The following is a 24,799-nucleotide window of genomic DNA, read 5'->3' as shown; positions in this document are numbered from 1 at the left end:
ATGAAAGAAAACCAAACCTTTAATTTTATAAAGAAGAGAAAGAAATATACTGAATAGCATGGTGGAAAAAATTTTTTTGCCAGACAAGGAGGGTCTAAATGGAAACAGTATACATGTAATCAAGAGTGAAACTATGAAATCATGAAAAATAAAAATATTTTCCTCTATTATTTGAGTTTTTGGTGGATTTTGCAAGTTAATGATGTGCTATCTTGTATTTCTCCACTTCTTTTCCCACTTATGTAGTTTCAATTATCTGACTACTTCATTAATAATCCTTGTGGTTTTATCATTTTGGTTCCATCTGAGCAGTAGACAGGTGATACCCCAAAATTTTCTCCATTCTTTTCCAATTTACTTTGCATTTCCTTTTTCTCTCATCACTTTCCTATAAAGCTCATTTCCTTTGAATTAAGAGTATTGGACTAAGACAGAGTCCAAAGCAGCAGCACAAACTGAACTGAAGAAACACTAACTAAAACAGAAGATTCCTCCTGAATATCAGGAAACACTATTTCACTGTGAAGGTGACAGAGCACTAGCACAAACGGCCCAAAGAGGTTGTGGAACCTTCATCCTTGGAAATTCTCTGAGGCCATATGTAGACAGGCCTGGGTGACCTCCTCTAGGTGGTCCTGCTTTAGCAGGGCAGCTGGACCAGATGACGTCAGGAAGTCACTTCCAACCTCAACCGTTCTGTGTCATCTTCTTTCCAATGGATGTATTCAATCTTCCTTTCTTTTTTTTTCTATTTTATTCAACTCTATGCTACCATTTACTAGTCTTTTCATATTCTTTTCGTATCACCCTGCCCTCATTTGTCCCAGGAGAAATCCTGATTTCTCTTTGGGAGTGTTCTCAAAGCAATTGCTGAAGGGAATATATTCATGGAGCTCTCAGAAAAGAAAAATACAAAGAGAGAATTATCTGCTGAAGTTATAATAGAAAAAACTGACTTCATAGTGCAAGACACCTGATCCCAGTATGATGAGAGCTGCAGGACAGAGGGCATGAAAGACAAACATCTAAGTGAACATTTAAATTACCACTAAATCAATTGTTTTATTTTTTCTTTTCATAGCTGGAAAAAAAGGTTTAATTATGCAAGGTTCTGGTAGATGGAAGATGCCCTCCTTTGTGAAGACACCACATTAGCCTCAGCTGACGTTGCTACTGAAATGTGAAATGTAGTTATTCTTTTGCCCTTGCATGAGAATGCTCTTACATAACTGTATTTATCCACTGAAATTCTATTTGCACTTTCTCTTTCTTCCAGATCTTAATTTGATCTTACTTTCACACGTAGCATGATGGTTAAGCATTTTTTATTTAAATATGTATATAATCTGTTGTGCTTTGTAGTATTTTAACAATACTGTATACAGAGAAGATCCCAGAAATAATTTATTTTTGGACCTACAAAAATCAGAACAACTCAAAAAAGCAATTCAAACCCTGGTTGGGTAAAACCTGACGTTACCCATCTCTCCCCATATTCTAACAAGAGGACCATATAAAGTCGAGTTCCACTGGGTGCCTGAAGTTAACTGAGAGGAACAGTGGAACAGGGGCTCTGGATTATGAAGCACACCATAGGGGTCTGACCAGGGGCATGGTGGGAGTCACCTCACCAAACCCTGCTGTTTGTACAAAGCAGATGTCAGTACAAGAGCTAGACAGCCTAGTCTCTCCCTGTTGTAAATCTGAGAAGAAACTTGGAAGGAACAGCTCATGTTTAGAGATACCTACTTCAGCATGATAGAAATGGTGCACTAGAAGTATCTTCTCTGCTTTGAATACAGAGGGAGCCTAAGGGAACCAAATTAGGGGTATAGATATTTACAAAGTTGGCACCAACATTTGGTCAGATGAACCCTGCCCCTATTGTTGGTAGTGTTGGAGCTGAAATTGAAACGCATTGCAATCAGAAGACTTCAGGGTATAAATGTATTTTCCTAAGTCTTGTTAGACAGTAGCATTTAGGAGATGGCATAGAGATATCACAATGAGATAATACACTATGTAGGAAAAACAACCCCAACCAAACTCTGCAACAGAAGACAAACAAAAAGTTTCTGAAAGGAATTACACAGTACTCAAGAAACTCACTTGGCACAACACAGCTCAAGCCTTCATCTGCTATTTAAGGGTCATTTTCTGTTCTCTGCTTGTTTCTTGATTATTTCAAACAGTGTTACCCTTTAAAGCTTAAAAATCCCTTGTGCTAATACAATTTTGCACTTAGTAGAATTAATTGTGCCTTATGGGTAATGGTCCAGAAACAAGTTTCTCACCACGTCTAACACCAAAGTATCTTAAATGTTCAGACAAATCTTCAGTGTTGTGCTACAGCAAGCACTGAACAAGGAGGCATATTTCCCAGGTCAGAACATTCCAGCTAAACCTCTGATCCATTAAGAATCCCCCAGGAAGGCGACATGCAGAGAAATTCTTGGCTTTGTACCCAAAGAAATTAGAAGGCAGAGCCTGTTAAACAGAATAAAGATTTGAAGGCTGGTGTCCTGAACCACAGCAGGTTAGAAAGGCCTGTTCTAGATGAAGAAAATTAAAGGTCATGTTTTTCTCTTTGCCAAACAAAGCTTTAGCAGTTTTAAAGTCCAGACTTTGCAAACCAGTGTAGGTTTTCACTTCTCTTTTGTTTCCAGAGCGATGCACCACCTTCTGCCATCTCAGTAAATCTCCCTTCTAATCCCTTCAAACACTATGCTAGTGATCTGTGTAACCTCACCTCCGTGTCAGTGAAAACTGTCCTCTTGCAGCAATACTTGCAGACTATATAAACTCTTTTCTGGGCTTGCCATCAAAGAGAACAAAAAGGAGAGGAGGAAAAAATACAAGAGGTACCTTCATAACAAATGACGGAATAAAGAAAATATATACAAGATGACCTTGTTTAGAGAACTGTGAGGGATATCACAGCTGACATCTTGTACTAAGCCTGCTGGAATCATAACTTCCTAGACCTGAAATTAATTTCTTCTTTAGTCTCCTTTTTGTCAGTCTCTACATTCAAAAAAGGAAACACAATTTGGCTTAATTTCTCGCTTCACTTCAGGAAAAATCTGTGCAGTTGTTCTAGTTAAATGTTAACTGTTAAGTCACTAGAATAACCTCATTTATTTAAAGAAAAAAAAAAACAAAACCAAAAGTATCCCTCATTTAAAAAAATCTAATAGGCTAGAGGTTTTATGAATAATTAAATTGCGGTAGGAGCTGAATCAGGACTCTTGTTGGTTTATCATGGCTGCCCATAAAGGATGAAATTTTGGTCTTTCACTGAATTTTCATAGACTTAATTACAATTTAATTCCACACATAAAGCACAGCTTGTTTAAGATGTGGAACAGAACATAAGAAAGCTACCCTAGTTAGTACTGGAAATCTGTATTTATGCTTTATGGAAAAAAAGATAGTACAGTAAAAACATTCTTAGCCCAAATTTATGCCTCTCTACACTCTTCACTGCGTGAGTCTGCAATACACCTGCGTACATTGTCTGATTTTCTAAGTCATCTTGTAAACAAGGCAATTTTTATGTCCAGTAGCAAACTAACCCACTCTAGTACATATCAGTAGTAAAAATAAATGACAGAACTGCACAGCCCGACGATGGACGCTAGGAAATCAACACCCAGGAAAACTTACTGCACAGAGGAATCTTCATAATCAGATGAAAATTCATACTGAGCTATCTCAGAGCAGCAAACTAAGGTCACAGATTTCACTGCTTGCAGCAGGCAGGTAGTAAAGGCAGACATTTTTTCCCTAAGACTGGTGGCTAGCTTTCACTGAAACATAGTTCATAAAATATTTTATAAAACCATAGGCTAACTGTGTTTGCTGTCTGAACAATGAAAAGGGATTTTTATGTAGTTAAAGCAATTATAAAAAAAGCTTAAATCTGTGGATCTGGACATACTGTCTTTATATCCATACCTTCCCCAAAAATGACTTCCTGACCAACAGTGTGTTGGATGGTCTCCAGATTTGAAAAACTACAGTTTATTAGACACTCTCAAATTGAAAGATGGTATTTTGGTTTTCAGTGCCCAATTAAAACATCATTAAGATTGATATGAATCATATGGAAACTACTTTAAAAACATTTCCTGCATATAAAAACAAAGTATCACATCAGCACTGATATCACTAACAAAAATGGCATCACTGTCATCATAACAAAAGATATAGAAATCAAATTGCTTTTAAAGATTATTTTAAAAATTATTAATCTGGAAAATTATTGAAAGGCAAAGTGATTTCAAATAAATTCTGGAAAATGGGGCACTGTACATTTATATAATGATGGTATTACTTAAATCAAGTTCTATGACCAAAAAATAGGAGAAAGAAGACCAAGTTTTGCTTCTCTCAGACATTTTCCTGTTTAATGTTTACTATCTTTCTGCTTTAATGGTATCTTAGTATGAAGTTTTTCAAAGCCATTGAAGAAAAGCCCCTACCAAGCCACCAAGACTTCACATATAAAAAAAGGAATGTTATCTGCAGCTGACAAATACATCCAGTGCTGGAGCTTCAGTGCTGGAGCTTCAGACTCATCCTTGGTTTGCTACAGAGTTATCTGCACTATCTAATGCACACATATAATAAAACTTCTGAATTCTAGCAGGAATTTCTACATGACTAATAGGACATTTGTGTGCAATCTTCTAGTTTTGACATTATTTTTGTAAAATTTTACTGACACAAGAGAACTGAAATAGGTTTTTAATTATTATTTTGTTGGAGGAATATTATGAAGGTGTGTTAACTTGGCTGATGATTAACTTTGCATTGCATTCCTAAATCCATATAATCATCATCTACCTTTGGCGTAACAATGCTTTCTCAAAATCTTACATACGCCTACATTTTTGGGAGAAGCCCAGTGACACAGTAGAAAACTGGTTTTGTCTCACTTGGGCTGCAGGATCACAAAGCTGGAAACAGTCTAAAGGAGATGTAAGTTTTTTCATGGGTCAGTACTAACCAGCTTGTTTAAACAGGCTAAATTTATGTTGAATGTTACATCACTAATTCTGGTTTTAAACAAATGAGAAAATATACAGTTTGTAATAGTTGGGGGGTAGAAAATCAGGGCAACCCAACTGCAGCTGATGTGCTCAGCCTGAGCAGTCAGCCTAGCCTAATGCAGCACCCTCTAGCCTTGGAATTCAGAAACTTTGGCAAAGGCAGGCACACGAGGTCTGAATTTCAGGTCCTGCAACAAAAACAACCCAGACATGATGCATTTCCTACAGAAAGATCGCATCAGAGCAAGCAAAGACAAAGCTTGCCTGAGAAAGGCCACTGCCTCCTGCTGACATAGCAGGACTCTGCAGCTGAAGAGCTGCCTCTACCCACTGGGAAGAGTCATAGGGTTACCACTAAATAACTTGACCTGGCTCAGGGGGAGACAGCAGATACATCACCACCCCAAGCCAAAGAAGAGTTAAGGGAAGGAACCCACTAGATGACCCTAGCCCTCTGACTATAGGGAATGGTATCAAGAGGAAGCCTCAAATCGTGCTTCCCTACTGACAAATGAGGAAGATCTTGTTGCCACCTCCTCCTCTGCTGTGTCTGCTCAGAACTTGCCCTGAGCTGACTCAATACTCTGTGCCAGCAGGGAAACATGCTTATCTTCTGCTGATTTGAACTGACTCAGAGGTGGATCCACCAAGCAACAAAGCCACAGCATGGACAGCAGGCAGGTAGGAGGCCAGGAACAGAGATTGAGACAGAAACTGGGGTTAAAAACAGGACCTCTCCTTTTTCATGGTGGTTAGCACTGCTCAATCCATCTGGTGAAACCACAGCCCCACTAAGAGCAGAAGGAACTGAACTGTTGTCCAGGTGCTCCGTATGGGAGCGTTTGGTCAGAGGAACACTGTGTTTCCTTTGCCTCCCTCTCTCCCTCCTGTGACAAATTCATTGGCAATGCTCTCTTGTTTAATTCACTGTTTAGAAGCTTAGAGGAAAAGCTTGCCAAGTGCCAAGATTTAATTTTTTGGGTACCTGCTAAAAAGCTTCAGTGTTTTTTCAGCAAAGATTCTTGGAAGTTAAATGTAACTTCATCTATCCCAAACTGCCAGGCTACCAGCATGTTTTGCAGGTGGGAGATATTTTACTGCATTTCTTAAAATTTCAGATTTGATACTTCCTTAGAGTTCTTAGTCCACGTGCTTGTGTAGTCACCTTCCTCCATATGGCCAACTGTTTGGTAGCATAAAAATTACAGAATCAAAGAATCATAGAATTTGTAAGGGACCTATAAAGGTCCTCTATTCCAACCGCCCTGCAGTAGGTAGGGAGATCTTCACTAGATCAGGTTGCTCAGAGACCCATAAGGCCTGACCTTGAATTTCTCCAGGGATAGGGTCTCCGCCACCTCTCTGGGCAACTTGTTTCAGTGATCTAACACCCTCATATTGAAGAACTTTTTCCTAATATCCAACCTAAATCTCCCCTTTTTGAGTTTAAAACCATTACCCCCCATCCTACTGCTACATGTGAACAGTTTGTCCCCAGGTTTCTTACAGGCACCTTTCAGGTACTGGAAGGCTGCTACAAGGTCCCACCCAGAGCCTTCTCTTCTCCAAGCTGAACAAGCCCAACTCTCCTCAGCCTGTCTTTATAGGAGAGGGGCTCCAGCCATTTGGTCATTTTTGCAGCCTTCTTCTGGACGTGATCCAACAGGTCCATGTCCTTCTTGTGTTGAGGGCTCCAAATTGGTGTTTTTCAAACAGCCCATGCACTCATGAATGTTAGAAACACATATGAAGGTTACAAAAAATTGTGTCACACCGTGTGCTTTAGCAGCAAAGGAGAAATCCTTATGTTCTGTAAGTACAGAATTCTGTATGGCAGGGCTGCTCGAATTGAATGCTTATCAATGTATCCTATCTAACAGACAGCACTAAGGAACAACAGGAGACAAGGAAGAAAAATCAAGCTAAATAGCATTGCTTTAGACACAGTTCTCTAGCATATTTACTCTACAGTGCCCTTTACTCTTTTGTAAGCAAGTAGAAAACACTGTCAGATAGCTTTCTTCCTCATGTTGCAAATAAATAAAATTACAGTAATTAATTATGGCAACTCAGAAAATGTTTATTAGGAAATTTTATTCCGATTATAAGTGAGGAAATGCCTCCATCTAGGATGTAACTACCTGAGACCCAAACACCTCCCTCCCTGCCCCAGTGTATTTTTACATGTCACATCCAGCTTCAAGAAACAGCTGCACTTTCTACAACAGTTTGACCCTTGTTATGAAAAGTGATCATCTCACTCAGGCAGCTAAATATTGACCAGTGAATCCTGGTAAGGTGGGGGGTTTTGTATGTCTTAAACTTCACTTCTTGCTGTTCTGTTTATTTCCCCTCTCACACAATTAAACTCAGTCCAGTCAGGTGGCAACATAGATAATACAGGCACCTGGGACAACTGGCACCTACACGCTGCTGGACTGTTCTTTCTTGTAATGTTATTTACAGCTAGAGGAATTTCCCTGAAGTACTGTCAGAGACATTTTGATTCACCTCAGTCACGTATCTTTTCATTATTTCTGATGCTTGGATTGGTTTGGGGTTTGTTTGGTTTTTTTTACATTTTCCTGACTTTAAAGCTTTCTGTTGTACTAATGTGTTTAGAAATTGTCAGATCCCAATTGTTTTAATTGCTGAAATCCTCCCATTTTGCACTTACACAGCTAGAAAAGCCCCAACTATGTCTCACCAGCATCATACAACATATTCATGCACGGGTAAGAGTTGTAGGGGAAAACCAAGTGAATAAACAACTCCAGGTTTTTTTCTCTAGTTCCACTCATGGAGAAAGGCAGGCAGACGTCATTGGGAATGGAGCCTTTTTTTCTGGAGTTGAGAAGAACACTGTTGTGTACAAACCCATTATAGTGAGATACAGTCACCTCTAATCCATCCCTGGCTTTTTTGCAGACAGGACACCAAGTCCCACTTGTACTCCCAGCTGAAAGAGCAAAAATATGCTCATTGTCCTTTCTTTATTCACTATAAATTCTCAGAAAAAAAAAACAAAACCCAAACAACAACAACAAAAAAAAACCCAAAATAACCCCTGCTAGCTTTCAATATGCTTTTTTTTTTTTTTTCCAGCATAGTAAAAGTCCAGTGGAGGGCTACAAAGATGATTAAAGCCTTGGAGCATCTCTCCTGTGAGGAAAGGCTGAATGAACTGGGGCTGCTCAGCCTGGAGAAAAGACGATTGAGAGGGGATCTGATTAATGTTTATAAATATCCTAAGTGTGAGACACAGGGGGACATGGCCAGCCTCTTCTCAGTGGTCTGTGGGGACAGGACAAAAGGCGATGGCTTCAAGCTGCAGCACAGGGAGTTCCACACCAATCTGGGGAAGAACTTCTACACAGTGAGGGTGAGGGAGCCCTGAGACAGGCTGCCCAGGGGGGCTGTGGTGTCTCCTCTGGAGGTATTCAAGACCGGTCGGGATGCCTCCCTGGGTGAACTGTCCTAGGGAACCTTTGGCAGGGGGGTTGGACTCACTCTGTGAAGGTCCCTTCCAGCCCCTACAATTCTGTGAATCTGTGAACTGAGGAGGTCTTATTTTTATGAAATCCCTTGGACTGCTGAATCTGCACTCAAAAGATCCGGACATTAGCATCAAATCAGGATACCATCACACTCTAGAAGCCTGCTCATGATATAGTAACCAAAACCATTTAAGGTGCAGTATCACTGCCAACCAGTTGTGCTTCCTCACGTCCTTCTTAGTTGCTGGTTCAGGAAGCTGGAAGGCGAAAACTATGTAAAAGGAAAATTTGAGGTTTTGCCAAATCAGTTCCATGAACTGATTCTCTAGCTGATAGTAAGTGTTTGTTCCTCTGCCTGGCAAAGGACAAGACCACATGTCCAGAACACAGGACTACCCAGGCCTCAATTTACGCTGCTCTCAGCATCATAGCACACATATGCTCAAACCAGATTTAACCAAGTAAATATGAGTAATAAAAGCAATCCAGCTTCAACAGCATGAAGATTTGGGTGCACTAATTTCCTCAGAGGGGAGAGTGCATAGAGCAAAAGACAATAAATGAAGTTCTAGACAGATCAGTCTTTTTATTTCACAGCTACATTAATGACCTTGGCACAGCAAACAGCAATGCATTAATGAAAAAATATGTACATTTTCCTTCCTTTATTCATTATAAATTCTCAGAAAAAATATAAATAACCCCTGCTAGCTTTCAATATGCTTTTTTTTTTTCATGATAGTAAAAGTCCAGTGGAGGGCTACAAAGATGATTAAGGGCCTGAACCATCTCTCCTATGAGGAAAGGCTGAATGAATCTTGTGTAAGACATACAAAAATCACCAATTTTGACAAGGTTAAGAATATGGAATGACATTTAGCTGCACAAAATGCAAGGTTATGTGCTCAGAGATAGACTGTTCATTGTTGCTAACTTAAGGCATGGTCTCTTAGAAGCAGAGGAAGAAAAAGCCATGAGATCACTAATGGATTACAAAATTAGCATGAGCCACCAACAGGATACAATTGTGAAAGACAGACACAGAAACATTATGGTAAATGCAGGAGATACAGGGAAATATTAATGCCATTGTACAAGTTGCTAATTATTTTTATCTCTTTCTTTTTGTCCTCCCAGCTTTGTCTACGTTGAAATAAAAGCAATACAAGAGTGAAAAGCTGAGTTTTATGGCTGGGCTCTTCGCCAGGTAAAAAGTTAGTGACTCAAATGTGTCAAATGCCTTTCTGCTTCTTCTATGTTAACCTGAGTCAATCTCCAACTAAAGTGAACATAACAAAGTGCTTTGCCATGACCAGTCTAGGAAGGAGGGTGTGAGAACAAGTACCTGCTGGTGAAAGCAGACCTTCCTGCAGACAGCAGACACGCAAGAAAGGACGAAAGCAGTCTGGCAAAACATTTCCTACAACAGTAATGACTTTAATACTTGGTCATCATCTGAATTAACACATGAACAAGCATGAAGAAGAGAATTATTTTGCGATGCCATGTAACCTTATTTAGCCTTTAAAAGAAACTAGCTCTGCAAAAGTCACAGATGAACACAACTGTAAGCTGCAAGCTATTCTGACTCTTAAGGTGGCAATCTGTGCATAATTGCATCCATCTTCCCCTGCAAAACAAGCACCTGTGGAACGTTCTGGTTTGAGACCCACACATAGAGTCGAAACCTCAGGTAACCAAACCCAACAATGAACCAGCACCGGTCTCGCATTGCACACATTCACTTGTGTGTAATTCACTTTATATGTATAAAGCTATACATATATATACATACAGACACAGAGCCCGGCAGTCACACATAAGCACACACACTTAATCCCAACAGACCCCTGTTAGCATCAGTTCAGAAGGTTTAGCAGGCCCACACCTCCGACACCCCCTCCCCAGCCCTCAACCAGGTGCAAGGCGCGCAGGATGCCGCCTGTCACGCCTCTCAGTCGTGTCCAGAGCCGTGCGCGGCCCGGAGGACGCCGCCTGCCCAGCCCCTCAGCCGTGCCCGGCCCGGAGGACGCCGCCTGCCCAGCCCCTCAGCCGTGCCCGGCCCGGAGGACGCCGCCCAGCTCCCAGCCCCTCAGCCGTGCCCGGCCCGGAGGACGCCGCCCAGGTCCCAGCCCGGCCCCAGCGCCTCCACTTCCCCTCTGGAGCCGCGCGGACGTCACCACACGATGCCCACGGAAACCCGGGGTCCCAGGACTGGGGTCCTACCTCGGTCGCGGGACAGCTATGATCAAAGCCTCACTAGAAAGCCCTGCCACTATTCCCCGATGCGCCTCGTTTATCCCTCACCCTCTTTCTTCCCCAATGTAGTCGGGGACTAAGACAGAACGTTCCCACTCCCTCCCCTGTTGCGGTCGGCGGGCCATGTTTAATTTTCCTCTGAGTTCAGGCGCGTCGCGGGCAGCTCCGGAGGCGGAAGGGACGGAGAAGGCCCCCTTGGGCGCCGGTCGGCAGTTGACGTGTCGGTGTGCGGCGGCGCTCGGGAGCATCATGTGAGTGAGCGGCTCCGCGGCCCCCCGCTGCTCCCCCCTTCCCGCCCAGCCCTAACCCGGTGTCTTCTGCTCCCTCTCCCCAGGTCTAAGGTCACCTTTAAAGTGACGCTCACCTCGGACCCGCGGCTGCCCTACAAAGTGTGAGTGCTGCGGCGGGCCGGGGCCAGGGCCGGGCGGGCGTCGCGGTGTCGCTGCGTGGCCTGAGGAGGCCGCGAGAACCGCTGGCAGCACAGACACGCACCTTTAAGGGTCATCCTGACCCGGCTTTCGCACGAGTGGAAGAGGCAGGTTTCTCCCTCTGTGTAAGGGGGAAGGCGGGACTCTGATGGTAACTCACCTGTCAGGGCTTTGCTGCTTCGCTCTGCTCCCGTGTGTGTCCATTTAGGCTTTGGTCAGGACCAAGTGGTACCTCTTTGGCGAGGGTATTGACATTGGTAAGATTGAGGTTTAAGTTAGTAGCTAAACAGTAAATAAAATGGCTTTTCAGTTTGTCTTGGGTGTCATGTGTTTACTTACATTGTAATTGCAGGTTAAGTGTGCCTGAAAGTACACCCTTCACAGCTGTCTTGAAGTTTGCTGCAGAAGAAGTAAGTAGAAGAGGACAGATGTTGTGTTTCTGAACATTCCTGAAAGTTGGAGTTTAATTGTAAAATACAGTGGTTACTTAAGCACAAAGAATGCTTTTCTTGGATATATGGGTACACAAGCTTTGCTGATGTCAGTGAGGGCCTGCCAAAACTTTAAGGGTGGTGAAGAATCAGGGGGGAAAGTCTTATGAGAGGCTGAATTCCCTTCGTTTGTTCAGCCTGGAGAAGCAGGATGAGGGAGACCTCATCACAGTCTATGGCTTCCTAATGAGGGGGAGCAAAGAGGCAGGTGCCAATCTCCTCTCTTTGGAGACCAGTGATAGAACCAGAGGGAACAGCATGAAGCTACAACAGGGGAGGTTTAGGTTGGATATTAGGAAGAGAGTGATCAGGCACTGGAACAGGCTCCCCAGGGATGCAGTCACAGCACCGAGCTTGCCTGCATTCAGGAAGCATCTGGACGATGCCCTCAGTCTCATGCTCTGACTTCGCTCATCCTGTGTGGAGCCAGGAGTTGGACTTGATGATCCTTATGGGTCCATTCCAACTCAAGATATTCTATGATTCAGTTTTCTAGCATTGAAGAAATTAGGTTGTCTGGCAGCCTCAGCTATCAGTTTATAAGTTGGGGTTTTTTTAAAGCAAATAATCTTTCTTTAAAGTGAGTAAGTTTTGGGCTGGATGTTACCCAATTTGATTTCAAAGCAAGTCAGGGGTTATCTACTGAATACAGAACTTTGCTGCTTGAGTATTCATTTGTCTTTGTATCACAGAAGCTTGTCTGTTTTCAGCATAGGAAACATGCTTATGCTTCTACTCCTAACACAATACAAAACTAAGTAATAAGAGAATCTTTACAAGTGTTTCACTGACTGGTTCTCATATGCACCTAGTGTATCTGGACCAAGTAGGTTCTCCTGAAAAACAAAATGGTACAAAAGGAGTACAGATGTCCATCTTCCTATGAGTGATCCATCCCTTTCATGCACTGCTGTGTATCAGAAGAGACAGAGAAGAGACATTTAAAATTGTGGAGCTTAGGCTTGTTGGGGCTTTTTTTTCTCCAGATGATTTTGGATGAAAGATTCACCCTATCAGTTATAGGGGAAACCTGCTTGTTGAAAATGTTAAACTATTAAGTTATTTTATTTCCTGCTTGTTCAGGGTGTGTTTGTTTATGTTTTATTCCTTTTTTTTATTTGGAGATGGACTCTTTCAAGGAGAGAAGACTTAATGTGATTGACATTAATCCCTTTATTCGAGCCATACAAATTCACGGTCTCCTATTATGTAAAAAAACCACAAACAAAACTCCCACAAAACCCAAACCTATTAAGTGATTTGTCCTTAGACTGCTAAGTCAAGATTTCCTTAGTGAACTCAAGAATGAAAGCTCATTTTCCCAGCACATAGGTATTATTATTAGTAGCTATTAGGGGATGGCATATTTTTTTAATTCTCACTGTAGCCTCTAGTTTATCAACTTCATTATTAAAGTCTTGCTCTGAACATAAAATGTTACTTTCCTCATGGCCTTTCAACAAGAACACTGGTATCTATCTTAGCTTTTGCAGAAATTGCTGTTGTCTGTCACCCTGCAGGGTGCAGAGGTGACATGAGTTAACTACTATGGATAAAAAGCTAAGAAAGAATAAGTAAACAAAAAAAATCTGCAAATTTCTATCTCTGGAGATGAAAAGAGCCAGTTTTTCAGTGTATTAAGTACTGTATTCAAACATGGTTTGTGAGCTTTATCTGTTGCCATTAATGCATTGTATTTCTGCAAATCAAAGCCAGAAATCTGAAGCTGAGCAATGAGAATGCTATTGAAAGGCCATGGCTGAAGTGACCTGTTGTGGTGGTTCAGCCCCAAACAGTGACTGAGCACCTAGAGAAAAAGTAGACAGAGCCTCCATGGGTTGAGTTAAGGACAGTTTACTGACAAAATCACCATGAAAGGAGAACAATAACAGCCAGTTACACTCATGGAGAGACACAGTGCTGATGGAGGGTACAGGGCCTCCTTAGGTTGATGTCAGAAATGTGAGAAGAGAGCCAGATCTGATACAGTGCTGTCACTGCTTCCTTTTGTAAGCAAATCCTAGAGTGAACTGTTCTCCTGGAGCACTGCAATTGGTGAGGTCCCAGTAGAGCCAAGGATAAGGCTAGGAAGTTGGTTACAATTAACCAACATTACCTCAAGCTAATTCTGGTTTAACTCCTGTTAGATGTAGCAGGTATGCTTCTTTTAGGGATTCCATAATTTAGTATAAGAGCTACATCTTTTTAACTTTGTGGATGCTGCACTTCTATATTTTACTCAATGAGTAATAGTAATTGGATTTAATTAATTGTTTAATACTGCAAATTTCATTCTGTATTGATGTGTCTGATCAAATTCTGACATCAAGCCTTTATTTTACTGTAGCTGTAAGTCTCAAGGGAATCTTTCCTCACAGTTTTTTTTTTTTTGTACCTGAACCAGCTAAAATCATAATGGCTTTGAATATTCCCCACATATTTTCTGCTTTAACTTTTGTTATTTCTCCTGCTCTTTTTTTTCCTTCAGTTCAAAGTTCCTGCAGCAACAAGTGCCATTATAACAAATGGTAAGAATATAGTTTGTATGTATTTTCAGTAGGATTTTCTATTGTGGTTTCAGTGAAGGGGAACTGATAAAAGAAAAAGTATCTTTTCTTTCATGACCTCTACACACTGCAAATTGAATGAAATGATATTGCAATATTATTAAAATTGCTTATGCATGGGATGAAACTATTAAATCACTAATTAATTTGGTTTGGTCAAAATTTATATCTTGGGTTTTCTGTGCCAAAGGTTTCTTTTAGCTCCTGTCATATGACTGTATTTGGTTGTAGGAAATACCTACACAAAGACCTGATGTAATAATTGTATCTGGTTGATATATTTTTAAAGCTGTAAGTTTGGTGTGGTAAATTGTAATATGTCTGTTTCATCTTACCCTCTCTTTTTTTTTCCTAGATGGTATAGGAATAAACCCTGCACAGACAGCAGGTAAGTTACTATTTATGAAGCCCCATACTAAGAAAAGCATAGCACTCAGGCTTGATTTATATTTTAAGTTTTGATTTCCTCAATGGGAGAAACATTATGCTGTAGTTGGAAGCTACAATGTAGTGTGTAAAAGGTTAAATCCACAGAACTGTTCAGCATCTTTTTTTTTAATTTAGATCTGTGGAAAAGCTGAGGCACTTTTGATCTTCAGAGATTAGCTATTTAGTGTGCAGTTTAGAAAAACAATACTGAAACAGCAAGTAATAGCTATATTTTTTCCCCACTATATCTACTTCAGTCATACTTGTTATTTTAGTGGCACTTGTCATGAGTTATGTTTATAAATAATACTCAGTTTTAGAGCAGGAACTCTAGGTGCTTTGGAAAGCTTACTTTCAAGAAGAGAGGATCTTCTTGCCTATACCCCTCTTGTTCTCACCAAGGGATTCCAGGTGAGAAATCTGTGATACCAGCTATGGAGGCTTGCTATAAGACAAGAGTTTATCTGTCACAGGAAAAGTGTGAAGCTGTTCCCTGTCACCTCCTGAAAACAAAGGAGCGTGGCCAGCAGGTCAAGGGAGATGTTTCTGCCCCTCTACTCTGCTCTCATGAGACCCCCCACCTCGAGTACTGTGTCCAGCTCTGGGGTGCCCAACATAAGAAGAACATGGAATTGTTGGAACGGGTCCAGAGAAGGGCCACAAAGATGATGAAGGGGCTGGAGCACCTCTCCTATGAAGACATGCTGAGAGAGTTGGGGTTGTTCTGCCTGGAGAAGAGAAGGCTCTGGGGAGATCTTCTAGCAGCCTTCCAGTACCTGAAGGGGACCTACAAGAAAGATGGGGAGGGATTTTTTAGATGGGCATGTAGTAAGGATGAGGGAAGATGGTTTTAAATTGGAAGGGGGTAGATTTAGATTGGAAATTAGGGAGATGTTCTTCACTACGAGGATGGTGAGACACTGGAACAGGTTGCCCAGGGAAGTGGTGGATGCCCCCTCCCTGGCAGTGTTTAGGGCCAAGTTGGATGGGGCAACCTGGTCTAGTGGAGGGTGTCTCAGCCCATGGCAGGGGGGTGGAACTAGATAATCTTTGAGGTCTATTCCAACCCAACCCATTCTATGTGTTTCTATTATATATAACTTTGTTATAACTCTATGTTCAGCCTTATTGGTATATCAGAAACTTTGTAGGGTAAAACATAGCTTTTTATATATATATATATATATATCTATTTTATAGATCCTGTGAACTGAACAGTTAATTTAGTCTTTAAAAACTTCCCAAAATAAGATGATCTAGGAATAAAATCTTGGTAATCCTTGGGGATTTCAGTGCTTTTGTGCTGTACTATGTTCCCAACTTTCTTAATAAAAGTACTCGAGTCTGACTTTTCTGATTGTCCCTGTACAATTCCACAGAGCAGGGGAAATGAAAGCTGAAAAGGCTGGGCTTTAGCACTTAATTCCTGTATTGATTTCAATTTTAAATCCTTGATAGTTCAGGGAATAATGTGCCATAACTTTTAATACCCACTGTCATTTTAATGATGGAAATAGACTGAGACATGAGGTGAGCTGCTCGCTGCATGAGATGCGGCCGTGGCCTGTTCTAAGGTTAAAATACTTCCTGATGGCCGTTACAATATGGGTACTTTTTGTCCAGGTAACCTTAGCTCTCTGCTTTGCTTGTGGAACAGGTTTGTGTTCAGTGGATCATGTAGATCTCTTCAGTATGTGGTCTTGGCAGGTCTCTAAAAACAGAACATCTGCTAATGTTATTCTTTTGAACTGATTTTCTAATGCTCATTATGCTGAATAAGTAGAGTGGTTTCAATCCCGATCCATGTGCCAGAAAGTTGAAGTTGGAAAAAGGGTACTTTTGTTCCAGTATGCTACTAGCTTGAACAAATGTTAACTGTCTTCATCTTGTTTATGAGAGCATTCTGCATCCATGAAAATGGGGTACTTGAGAAATACAGTTATTCTGGTTTTACAAGTCAACACAAAGACCAAAAACTATAGCTAGATACTATTAAAACCTAATATGGTAGAATTGCACATGCAGTTGTTCCATGCAATAGCTGTATACAGCTAAATAAAAACGTTCAGTATAGTAATACAGCATCACTTTTAATGTGGCTTCGTTTTCAAGTGTTACATTTAGTAGAATAACAACCCAAACTAAAATCCCAAATATATGCAGAAAATTATCTCGACATCTAAGTGTTAAAAAACTTCTAATTTTCATGCTGTGTCCTCTTGAAAAGACTGTCATGGTTAAGACTCTGCAGTAATGCTAAAATGCAACTGATGCTTGGATATATGGGCAGCCTGATGAAAAGTACAGTGGGGGTTCTGAAGTTAGAAGCAGGTACGTACTCAAGCAAGGAATGAATTAAAAATTCATACATGCATGAATGACCTGAAGATAAAAAAATAATTATGGAGAAGTAAAACTTCCTTTCCCAGTCCTGAAATTATTATGGTGCATAAGTGAAATCGGGTATTCAAGTTTGGGACTGCAAGGTTTCAAAGGCAATAGCTTGCAAGTCTTATTAGATTAGTTTGGCTCTTGTATTTTTATTTAAAAGTAACACCTCTTTGGAGTAAGTGGGATAAGATGAAATTCCATGGAAGCATAAAAAAAAAGTGTATTTCTGGTATGTTAAAGGAGTTACTACAAAGATGTTAAACACTGACCTAACATTTTCATTTAAGTGTGTATGCTTGTTTAAATAATATTTTATTTGTTTTTTGTTAACACATTCTGTTTTGGTTTTTTGTTTAGGAAATGTGTTTCTAAAGCATGGTTCAGATCTACGGATTATTCCCAGAGATCGAGTTGGGAGTTCATAACATCTACTGAAAGCTTTGGAATAAGTGACATTGCCATGCAGCAAAAGTCTATTTATTTGGGAACTCCAGAGTGCAACTAATGAATTGGTCTTCTTTAAAGCTAGCAAAAATGACTTCCTGGGATTATTTTTTTTTAAACAAAGATAATTTTTCATTTCTTGTTAAAATATAGTAATTCATGCACTGATTCTTCTTTGACTGGGAGAAGAATGGGCTGATTCTGTGTTACGTTCCTGAAGGAAAGATGGACTTTTCTGTAGAGAACTTCACTGACACCACAAGGGTAAACACACAACCACAGTCAAAAGATATTTAAAATACTGGATACTGTTGAGCCTACTTTGTGGAAGGGGACCTGTGTTATGATTTTGTTACAAATAAATTGTTCCTACTGAATGCTAAAACTTTTAGTCTTCTTTTTTTTTCCCTTTATTTTTTTCCTAAACCTACTTCCATCTTTAGGGGAGCAGTTTTCACGTGATTCAAGTATTAATCTCAAATAGAAAGGAAATTATGGGGGGTTATTACTCAAATAAGTAAATAACTGCCAAATGTTCCAAAGTCATTTTAAGATTTAATTGCTGCATATATTTCAGATGCACGTGAAAACAGGTTTCTATATGTTAAAACTTCATTTCATGTCTTGTGAAGTTAGGTGCAGTTTCAGAGAATTTGTAAGATCTGATCTCCTCATATGAGGTGCCATCAGCTGAGAAGGATAGCAGTATGGTTTGGGAATGTGTAAGTACTGGTCAAATAGGTCATTCCCTTTTCAGTAAACTAATACTGGTTCTTTCTACAAGTCTTTTGTTGCATTGCGTTTGCGTGTTATGTGGGAAATAGAATTTACTGAAATGTTTGTGTTCAGATTATGTGCTGCTTCTTGTTTATAAATTGCCACAAGTAAACTATCAGTTTTGTATTTTAATTAGAAAAATCGCTGCTTTTCTTGAACTGGTAAACTACTTTGTCACAAATACAACTGTCCTGTGCAATAATCATGTTCCAGAGAAATGTTCAGATATGTCAGTGCAGGAGTATGAAATGCCATCCTAAGTGCATGTAAATTGAGTATACAGAGGAAAAGGTCTTCTGGAAGTGATTTGACTACAAACATTTTCCAACTCTAAGATGAACTGTAAAATTCTGGATTTTCCTTTATTAAAATAAAGACTTATATGAAAAAACTGCAAACTTTGTTCCTTTCTCATACACTTAATTAGATTTTGACAGTAATTAAAATCTCTGCCCTTTAGCCATCTAATCAACAGCCTTTGAGATTCCTTTCAAGCCAAAGGATTCCTACTATATAGAATTGTACAGAACAATGCCCTTAAAGGGCAGAGTGCATTGTGACTATTAATCTAATGCTACAATATAATTAGGATGAACCAAATTAATTGCTTCTAATACTTGTCCACAAACCTCTTGATTGAATACCTGAAGAAACACCTGATAGTGGAGTATAACAACCCTTTTTTTCTCTGCATCTAAAGGTGCAATATAGTTTTTGAAAGGCCATCATGGTTACATGCCTTTCAGAACTAAGTGTGGTGGGTTTTCGTGGCAAGGTTCTGGTGGCGGATTGGGGCTGCAGGGGTGGCTTCTGCAAGAAGCAACTGGAAGCTTTCCCCAAGCTGGGCTTAAGGCCGGACCCGATGCTGACCAAGGCCAAGCCAACCAGCGACTGTCATAGCACCTCTCTGAGTCACATTTAAGAGGAAAAAAAACAGAAGTGGAAGCTTTTTGCCACCAGAGAAGGGAGTGAGGTCTAAGATACTGTGCACACACCAACATCAGTGAAGATGGGAGGGAGGAGGCAGTGCTGCAGATGAGAGAGATTCCCCCGCAGCCCATGGAGAAAACCATGGTGGAGCAGGTTGTCCCCCTGCAGTCCATGGAAGGTGGTGGGGAGCAGAGATCACACCTGCAGGCAATGAAGAGGCCCCACACTGGAGCGGATGGAGACATGGAAGATGCTGTGACCTGTGTTGGAGCAAGCCCCTGGCAGGACCTGCAGCCAGTGGAGAGAAGGGGCCCATGCAAGAGCAGGTTTGCTGCGGGGGACTTATAACTATGGGGACCAGGCTGGAGCAGTCTGGGCATGAGAGATTCTATGATTTTATGACTGCACCCCATAGAAGTGACCCACTCTGGGGCAGTTGGTAAAGAGATGTAGCCCCATGGGACTCAGGTTCAAATTAGATGTTAGGAAAAAAAAAAATCCAGGTTCTGGAACAGGCTGCCCAGGGAGGTGGTTGAGTCACCATCCCTGGATGTGGTTAAAAAAGGGTAGATCAGGTACTTAGGGATATGGTTTAGCTTAGGACAGAAACGGTTGGACTTGATGATCTTAAAGGCGTTTTTCAACCTTGTGATTCTGTGAGAAAAATTGTGAATAAAGTTGAGTCCACAAAGAAAGGAGGGGTGGGGAAAGGTGTTTTAAGATCTGCTTTTATTTCTTCGTGTCGTACTCTGGTTTCACTCTGTGTGTGTGTGTGTGTGCGTGTAGTATAGTGTAATTAATTAGATGAGGGTTTTTTCTGTGTTGAGTCTGTTTTGACCGTGATGCTGATTGCAGAATGATCTCTCCCTGTCTTTACCTCAACTCCTAAGCTTCTCCCTATATTTTCTCCCCTGTCCAGCTGAAAAGGGCAGTGATAGAGCGACTTTGGTAGACATCTGGCCTCCAGCCAGGGTCAAACCACCACACTAAGATGCATTGATGTCTATGTGAAATTATGTAAAAATAATTTCAGATAATGACGATACTTCTTAGACTGTTACTTGGGTAGTAAGTAGTGTAAAGTATTTGACATACTGCACTGCGAGTAGTATACGTAACATGCAGATTATCTGTTAATTTGGAACAATAACTGGTCCTTGTATTACTTTCTGTGTTCGTTACACCCTTGTCTCCATTTGAACTCTAAATATATGAACATCATTTTTGTGTTTGATAAAGAGAGGCTTTGTTTTGATGGTACTTACCAGAGGTCTACAAGTTGATTTGACATTTGCAAGTTACTTCTGTTACACCTATGTAACGTCAAACATAGTTGTGTAGGAAAAAATTTAGTTTAGAACCAGACTTCTTAGGGCTTGGGAGTTGTCATTAGATTGTGAGAAGTGCTGAACACTCTGGTTTGTCTGACCATACTTTAAGGCATACTTTGGAAATTGACTCTACCTGGAGTTTGTATTGTCTTTGGCTCTGCTTGTAACTTGACTTATTAAATTAAAGTCTTTCATTGTTTGTAATTAAGTTTGTCATGCCTTTGCTGAAGTTAGTTTACAGGGTCTTTTTTTCCTGTATTTTACATTTGTAAAAGAATGGCTCATTTGTGTTTGTGAAAGATAACTCTGTGAAGAGAGATTTTGACAGAATGTGAAATATCCCATCAAAACTTAAAGAGCTGTAATAATTCTTTTGGCTTATACACTAATACAGAAGTCTTACTTTTCTCAAATCTATTATTTGATGGAATTTGAAGTTATCATGGAAATTTTTCAGTGAGGCACAATGATCTAATGAATTATGGAAGAACTGGAAGAGTTAGAAAATTGCCCTGATAATGGTTCTGTCAGTAGCAATGGCTTGCTTTCTTGTGTTCCCAAGTCACAAAATCCAACTTTATTCTGTGTTTAAGATTAAAAGACTATTTTCCTCTCTTTTTGCTACTAAATTATAACCAGAAAAACTGTTGACAGCAGGTTTCAAAAGTTGAGAATTTTTCTTGTGTTTAGGTTGATGGTGAAAACCCATCTCTCACTGCCGCTCCAGTGCTACAGTGAGCAGTCGAGTGAGGGAAGGAGCTATGCCTGTAAAACTGAGGAGTGTTGGTGGATTCTGAAGGTGCTGGGGGCACAGCAGAACTTTGTATGGCAGCATGCAGGTGGCCATCAAACAGAGCACTTTAGTGGGCCAGTGGGAAAAACTAAATCCTGCAGTCATCCTGGTAGTGCTGGAAGACTGTTTTTTGGTGATACTGGCAGTTACACTAAGCTTCAACTGAGTAAAATTCAGTCTGTGCAACACCTGGTGTTCAGATTTAAATACAGAATATCCAGTGGTCCATCTCGGTAGTGAATTTCAGCCACTGTTCCTACTGATGGAAGTTAAACACTGGGAAGCAGTCACAAAGGCTAGTGTGCTCTTTTTGGGGCTACTTTCTGCAGGCTGTTTATGAAGTTAGTGGAAGTGAGGTTCTTTCACAGAGAGATTCAGAGTAGCTAAATCAATCTTCAGTTCTGAATTGCGCTCTGAAGGAGCCTTTCTCTGGTTACTGTCTAGAAAAAGCCACTGAGGCATTAGCCTGCAGGAGCTAACATTAACTTTTGGGAATACCTTCCCCAACAGGCACTTCCCCCTCCTCTCAATATTAAATTTTACAGCATTTGTACTACCTACTCACTGTTGATTGATCTTGTTGTATACCATATGATACAAAGATCCCAGGGACTTGTTCAAAATCAAAATTACAAGATCTCATTTGTATGAAAACAAACCTACTTTTTAATGTGTTATAATTAGCCAAATACATTTTTTTTCCTTTCTACAGCAGATTCAACAGCCTTGGTGGGAGTGTGTGTAAGGCTTCTTGTTCTTTACAGAAAGCTTTGTCAGGTTAAACTTAGTTCTGTCTACCAACAAAGAAGAAATTGCGTGTACTGAGGAAGAAAACAAGAGTCTAGTGCTTCATGATTCTGTGTGTCTTCAGAGTATAGAACTGGGTCTCCTTTATCTCCCTGAAGAGGTTAAACGTTCCTGGAAAGCAGATTTTAATGGGCTTGGAATGCATACAAGGAGCTACTAATTAAGGACCGGGTGCAGTTGTTCCTGTTTATTAATAGGAAGAAAATCCTGAGGCTGTGAGTGGGAACAGTATATTTCACTAATGTGAAATACCAGATGGTGTGTGTAAAAACGTCACCAACCTTAGAGGCTTATCATTATTTTAATGGAGAAAATCACTCTTTGATTTTGAACAATAGATCACTTGTCCTGCAATCAAGCTCTATTTAGAGACCTTGAAAGTAATCTTCATGTGTTGGGGGTTGGGAAGATCACTATCCATCATCCCTTTTACAGCTCATGAGATTCAACAAGGAATAAGTCTGGAACAGTCTGGGCATTAAAAAAGATTCAGGCTATGTCCCTATGGAATTCTGTCTTGAAGGTGAAGTGCCAGCTGAAAAGTGCAACTTCTTCAGAGACTTGGATGTCACAAGGATTCATTCCTGTTTGATGGCAAGTACATGGTCAGTTTTGCAACTCCAGGCTCACACTGTATGTCTTCTCATAGCAAAATCCCCAAATTTTTAGTACGTGTGGACTATGCTGTTTGCTATCACAAACCTCTTAGAAATTCAACTGAAGAGGACTGGGCTGTTTGTAAGACAGCAAATGCAAGGAAAGCAGACATATGAAGCATATCATCCACATCTTCCTGTGGCTGAGGTGAAATAGCTTGGTATTAGAACTACTTCATGCTCCTAATGCTTTCTAAGCATCAGGTATTTCTTTGAACTTCCAGCTTTTCATGTTTTTTTTCTGAAGTAGTTAGAATACTTCAGGTCTCATGCTAGCATTGCCAGTGTGCTGTTACTTTTTACTATGGGCCAAATTTAACTGCTGTGACTTTTGTGAAGTATAGAAATAGAAATGCTGCTCCTGTGCCAAGTTGGGTTTATGTAGACCTTAAATATATGTATGTATGTGTGTGAGTAACTAACCTGTGCAGCTTTCAAATTCCTTCCCTGAGGAAATTGGACCTTGGTACTTTGACTAGTTGACCAGAACAGGTGAGCTGCCATGGAGTATCAGAGAATCACAGAATTACAGACTGGTTCGGGTTGAAAGGGACCATAAAAATCAAGTTCCAACCCTCTGCCATGGGCAGGAACACCTCTCACTAGACCAGGCTGCTCAAGACCTAGCCTTGAACACCCCCAGGGAGGGGCATCCCCCACCTCCTTGGGCAATCTGTTCCAGTGCCTCACCATGCTCCTAGTGAAGAAATTTTTTCCCAATATCCAATCTAAATCTACCCCCTTCCAGTTTAAAACCATCCCCCCTCGACCTGTTACTACATTCTCTTCTAAAAAGCCCCTCTCTAGTAGGGCCCTTCAGCTACCAAAAGGCCTCTATAACATCTCCCCAGAGCCTTCTCTTCTGCAGGCCGTACAACCCCCCACTCTCTCAGCCTGTCTTCAGGCTGAATATGGAGCAGTAGGTTATGGATGACGAATGCCAGTAATAATTGCAACTTCCTTTGAACATGGAGAAACTACGAAGAGTAATACCATACTTGGAATCTTTGTGACTCTGGGCAACAAAGTTGTTGCCCCACCTTCTTCTGTTCAGGGTAGAGCTAAAGTCAAGTCTGATCTTTAGGGCTCTGTCACACATCTCACTATATTTAAGTTATTTTGGCAATACTGGTTGTATGGAGGTAACAGTGTTATGATCAGACTTGGGATATTCACAGGCACTGTGCTGACCAACTTACTCTCCTGAAATAGTCACTGGAATTACCTACTGAGTTCTTTATTAGTGTTGCTTTAAACGATGTACATTTGTTTCCTGGGTATTTTTTTATATATGATGCAAAGTCTAATTACAGGAATCAAGAGAGGAGGAAATGTAATTTTTTTAATTCAAATTAATTGCATGCAAAGTAGTTAGTAGTTTTCCCTAATAATTTGTCCCTGATTATCTGCAAAAGAAACCTTTTTGGGGTGGTAAAGTAGAAATGCTGTACACATTTCCTGCTCGCTCACCCAAATGATACCGAAGGTGTAGCCATGAAGTGATTGTCATGTCTTCTGCTAATTTAGGCTTTATTTTATGTCCTAGCACAAAATCATTTCTAAAGGCTGTTTCAAAATATCACCAACTATTTTAGCCGATTGCTACAAGCCTGTGAAAAAGCGGTGAGGTTGTTCAGTGTCTGCCTTGGGGAATGATCAGTGAGAATTCTGCAGGCTTGCAGTACTAAGTGTGGAAACTACACAGATAACCATCAGCAGGTTGCTGTGCAAGAATGGCTTAAACAGTTCTTGTGGGCACTCAAACGTGTCTGCTGCTAATTTAATTTACTTTTTCTTGAAACTTTTATTGTGCATAGCTATGCAAAAGAGCTGTTTCAAAGTCATTTCAGTAGAAGCAGTCAGCACTGAACTGATCAATCTGTTCAGAGTAGTGTCTTCCAGAAAAGTGAGGTTCCCCTCTGTGAAGTCTATTGAGATACCTTTG

The 24,799-nt window shown here is 40.7% G+C and overlaps 1 protein-coding gene across 1 annotated transcript; it reads left to right on the top strand.

Moving 5' to 3' along the window:
* The first annotated feature begins 11,028 nt into the window (after nucleotides 1-11,028).
* Nucleotides 11,029-18,720, top strand: UFM1 (ubiquitin fold modifier 1). Its single transcript, XM_084275584.1, has 6 exons — nucleotides 11,029-11,061; nucleotides 11,145-11,201; nucleotides 11,591-11,648; nucleotides 14,218-14,257; nucleotides 14,652-14,684; nucleotides 17,474-18,720. Coding segments are annotated over exons 1-6 (258 nt in total). The 5' UTR covers nucleotides 11,029-11,059; the 3' UTR covers nucleotides 17,542-18,720.
* The last annotated feature ends 6,079 nt before the right edge of the window (nucleotides 18,721-24,799 follow it).

This window comes from Gallinula chloropus (assembly GCF_964237585.1).
Source record: "Gallinula chloropus genome assembly, chromosome: 1".
Taxonomy (NCBI): Eukaryota; Metazoa; Chordata; class Aves; order Gruiformes; family Rallidae; genus Gallinula; species Gallinula chloropus.
Note: the sequence above shows the minus strand (reverse complement) of the source record. Positions and strands in the feature narration are given on the sequence as shown.

Coding starts and splice junctions, on each gene's coding strand:
- UFM1 (XM_084275584.1), top strand. Junction 11,202..11,590: donor CCGCGGCTGCCCTACAAAGT/GTGAGTGCTGCG, acceptor TTGTAATTGCAG/GTTAAGTGTGCCTGAAAGTA. Junction 11,649..14,217: donor TGAAGTTTGCTGCAGAAGAA/GTAAGTAGAAGA, acceptor TTTTTCCTTCAG/TTCAAAGTTCCTGCAGCAAC.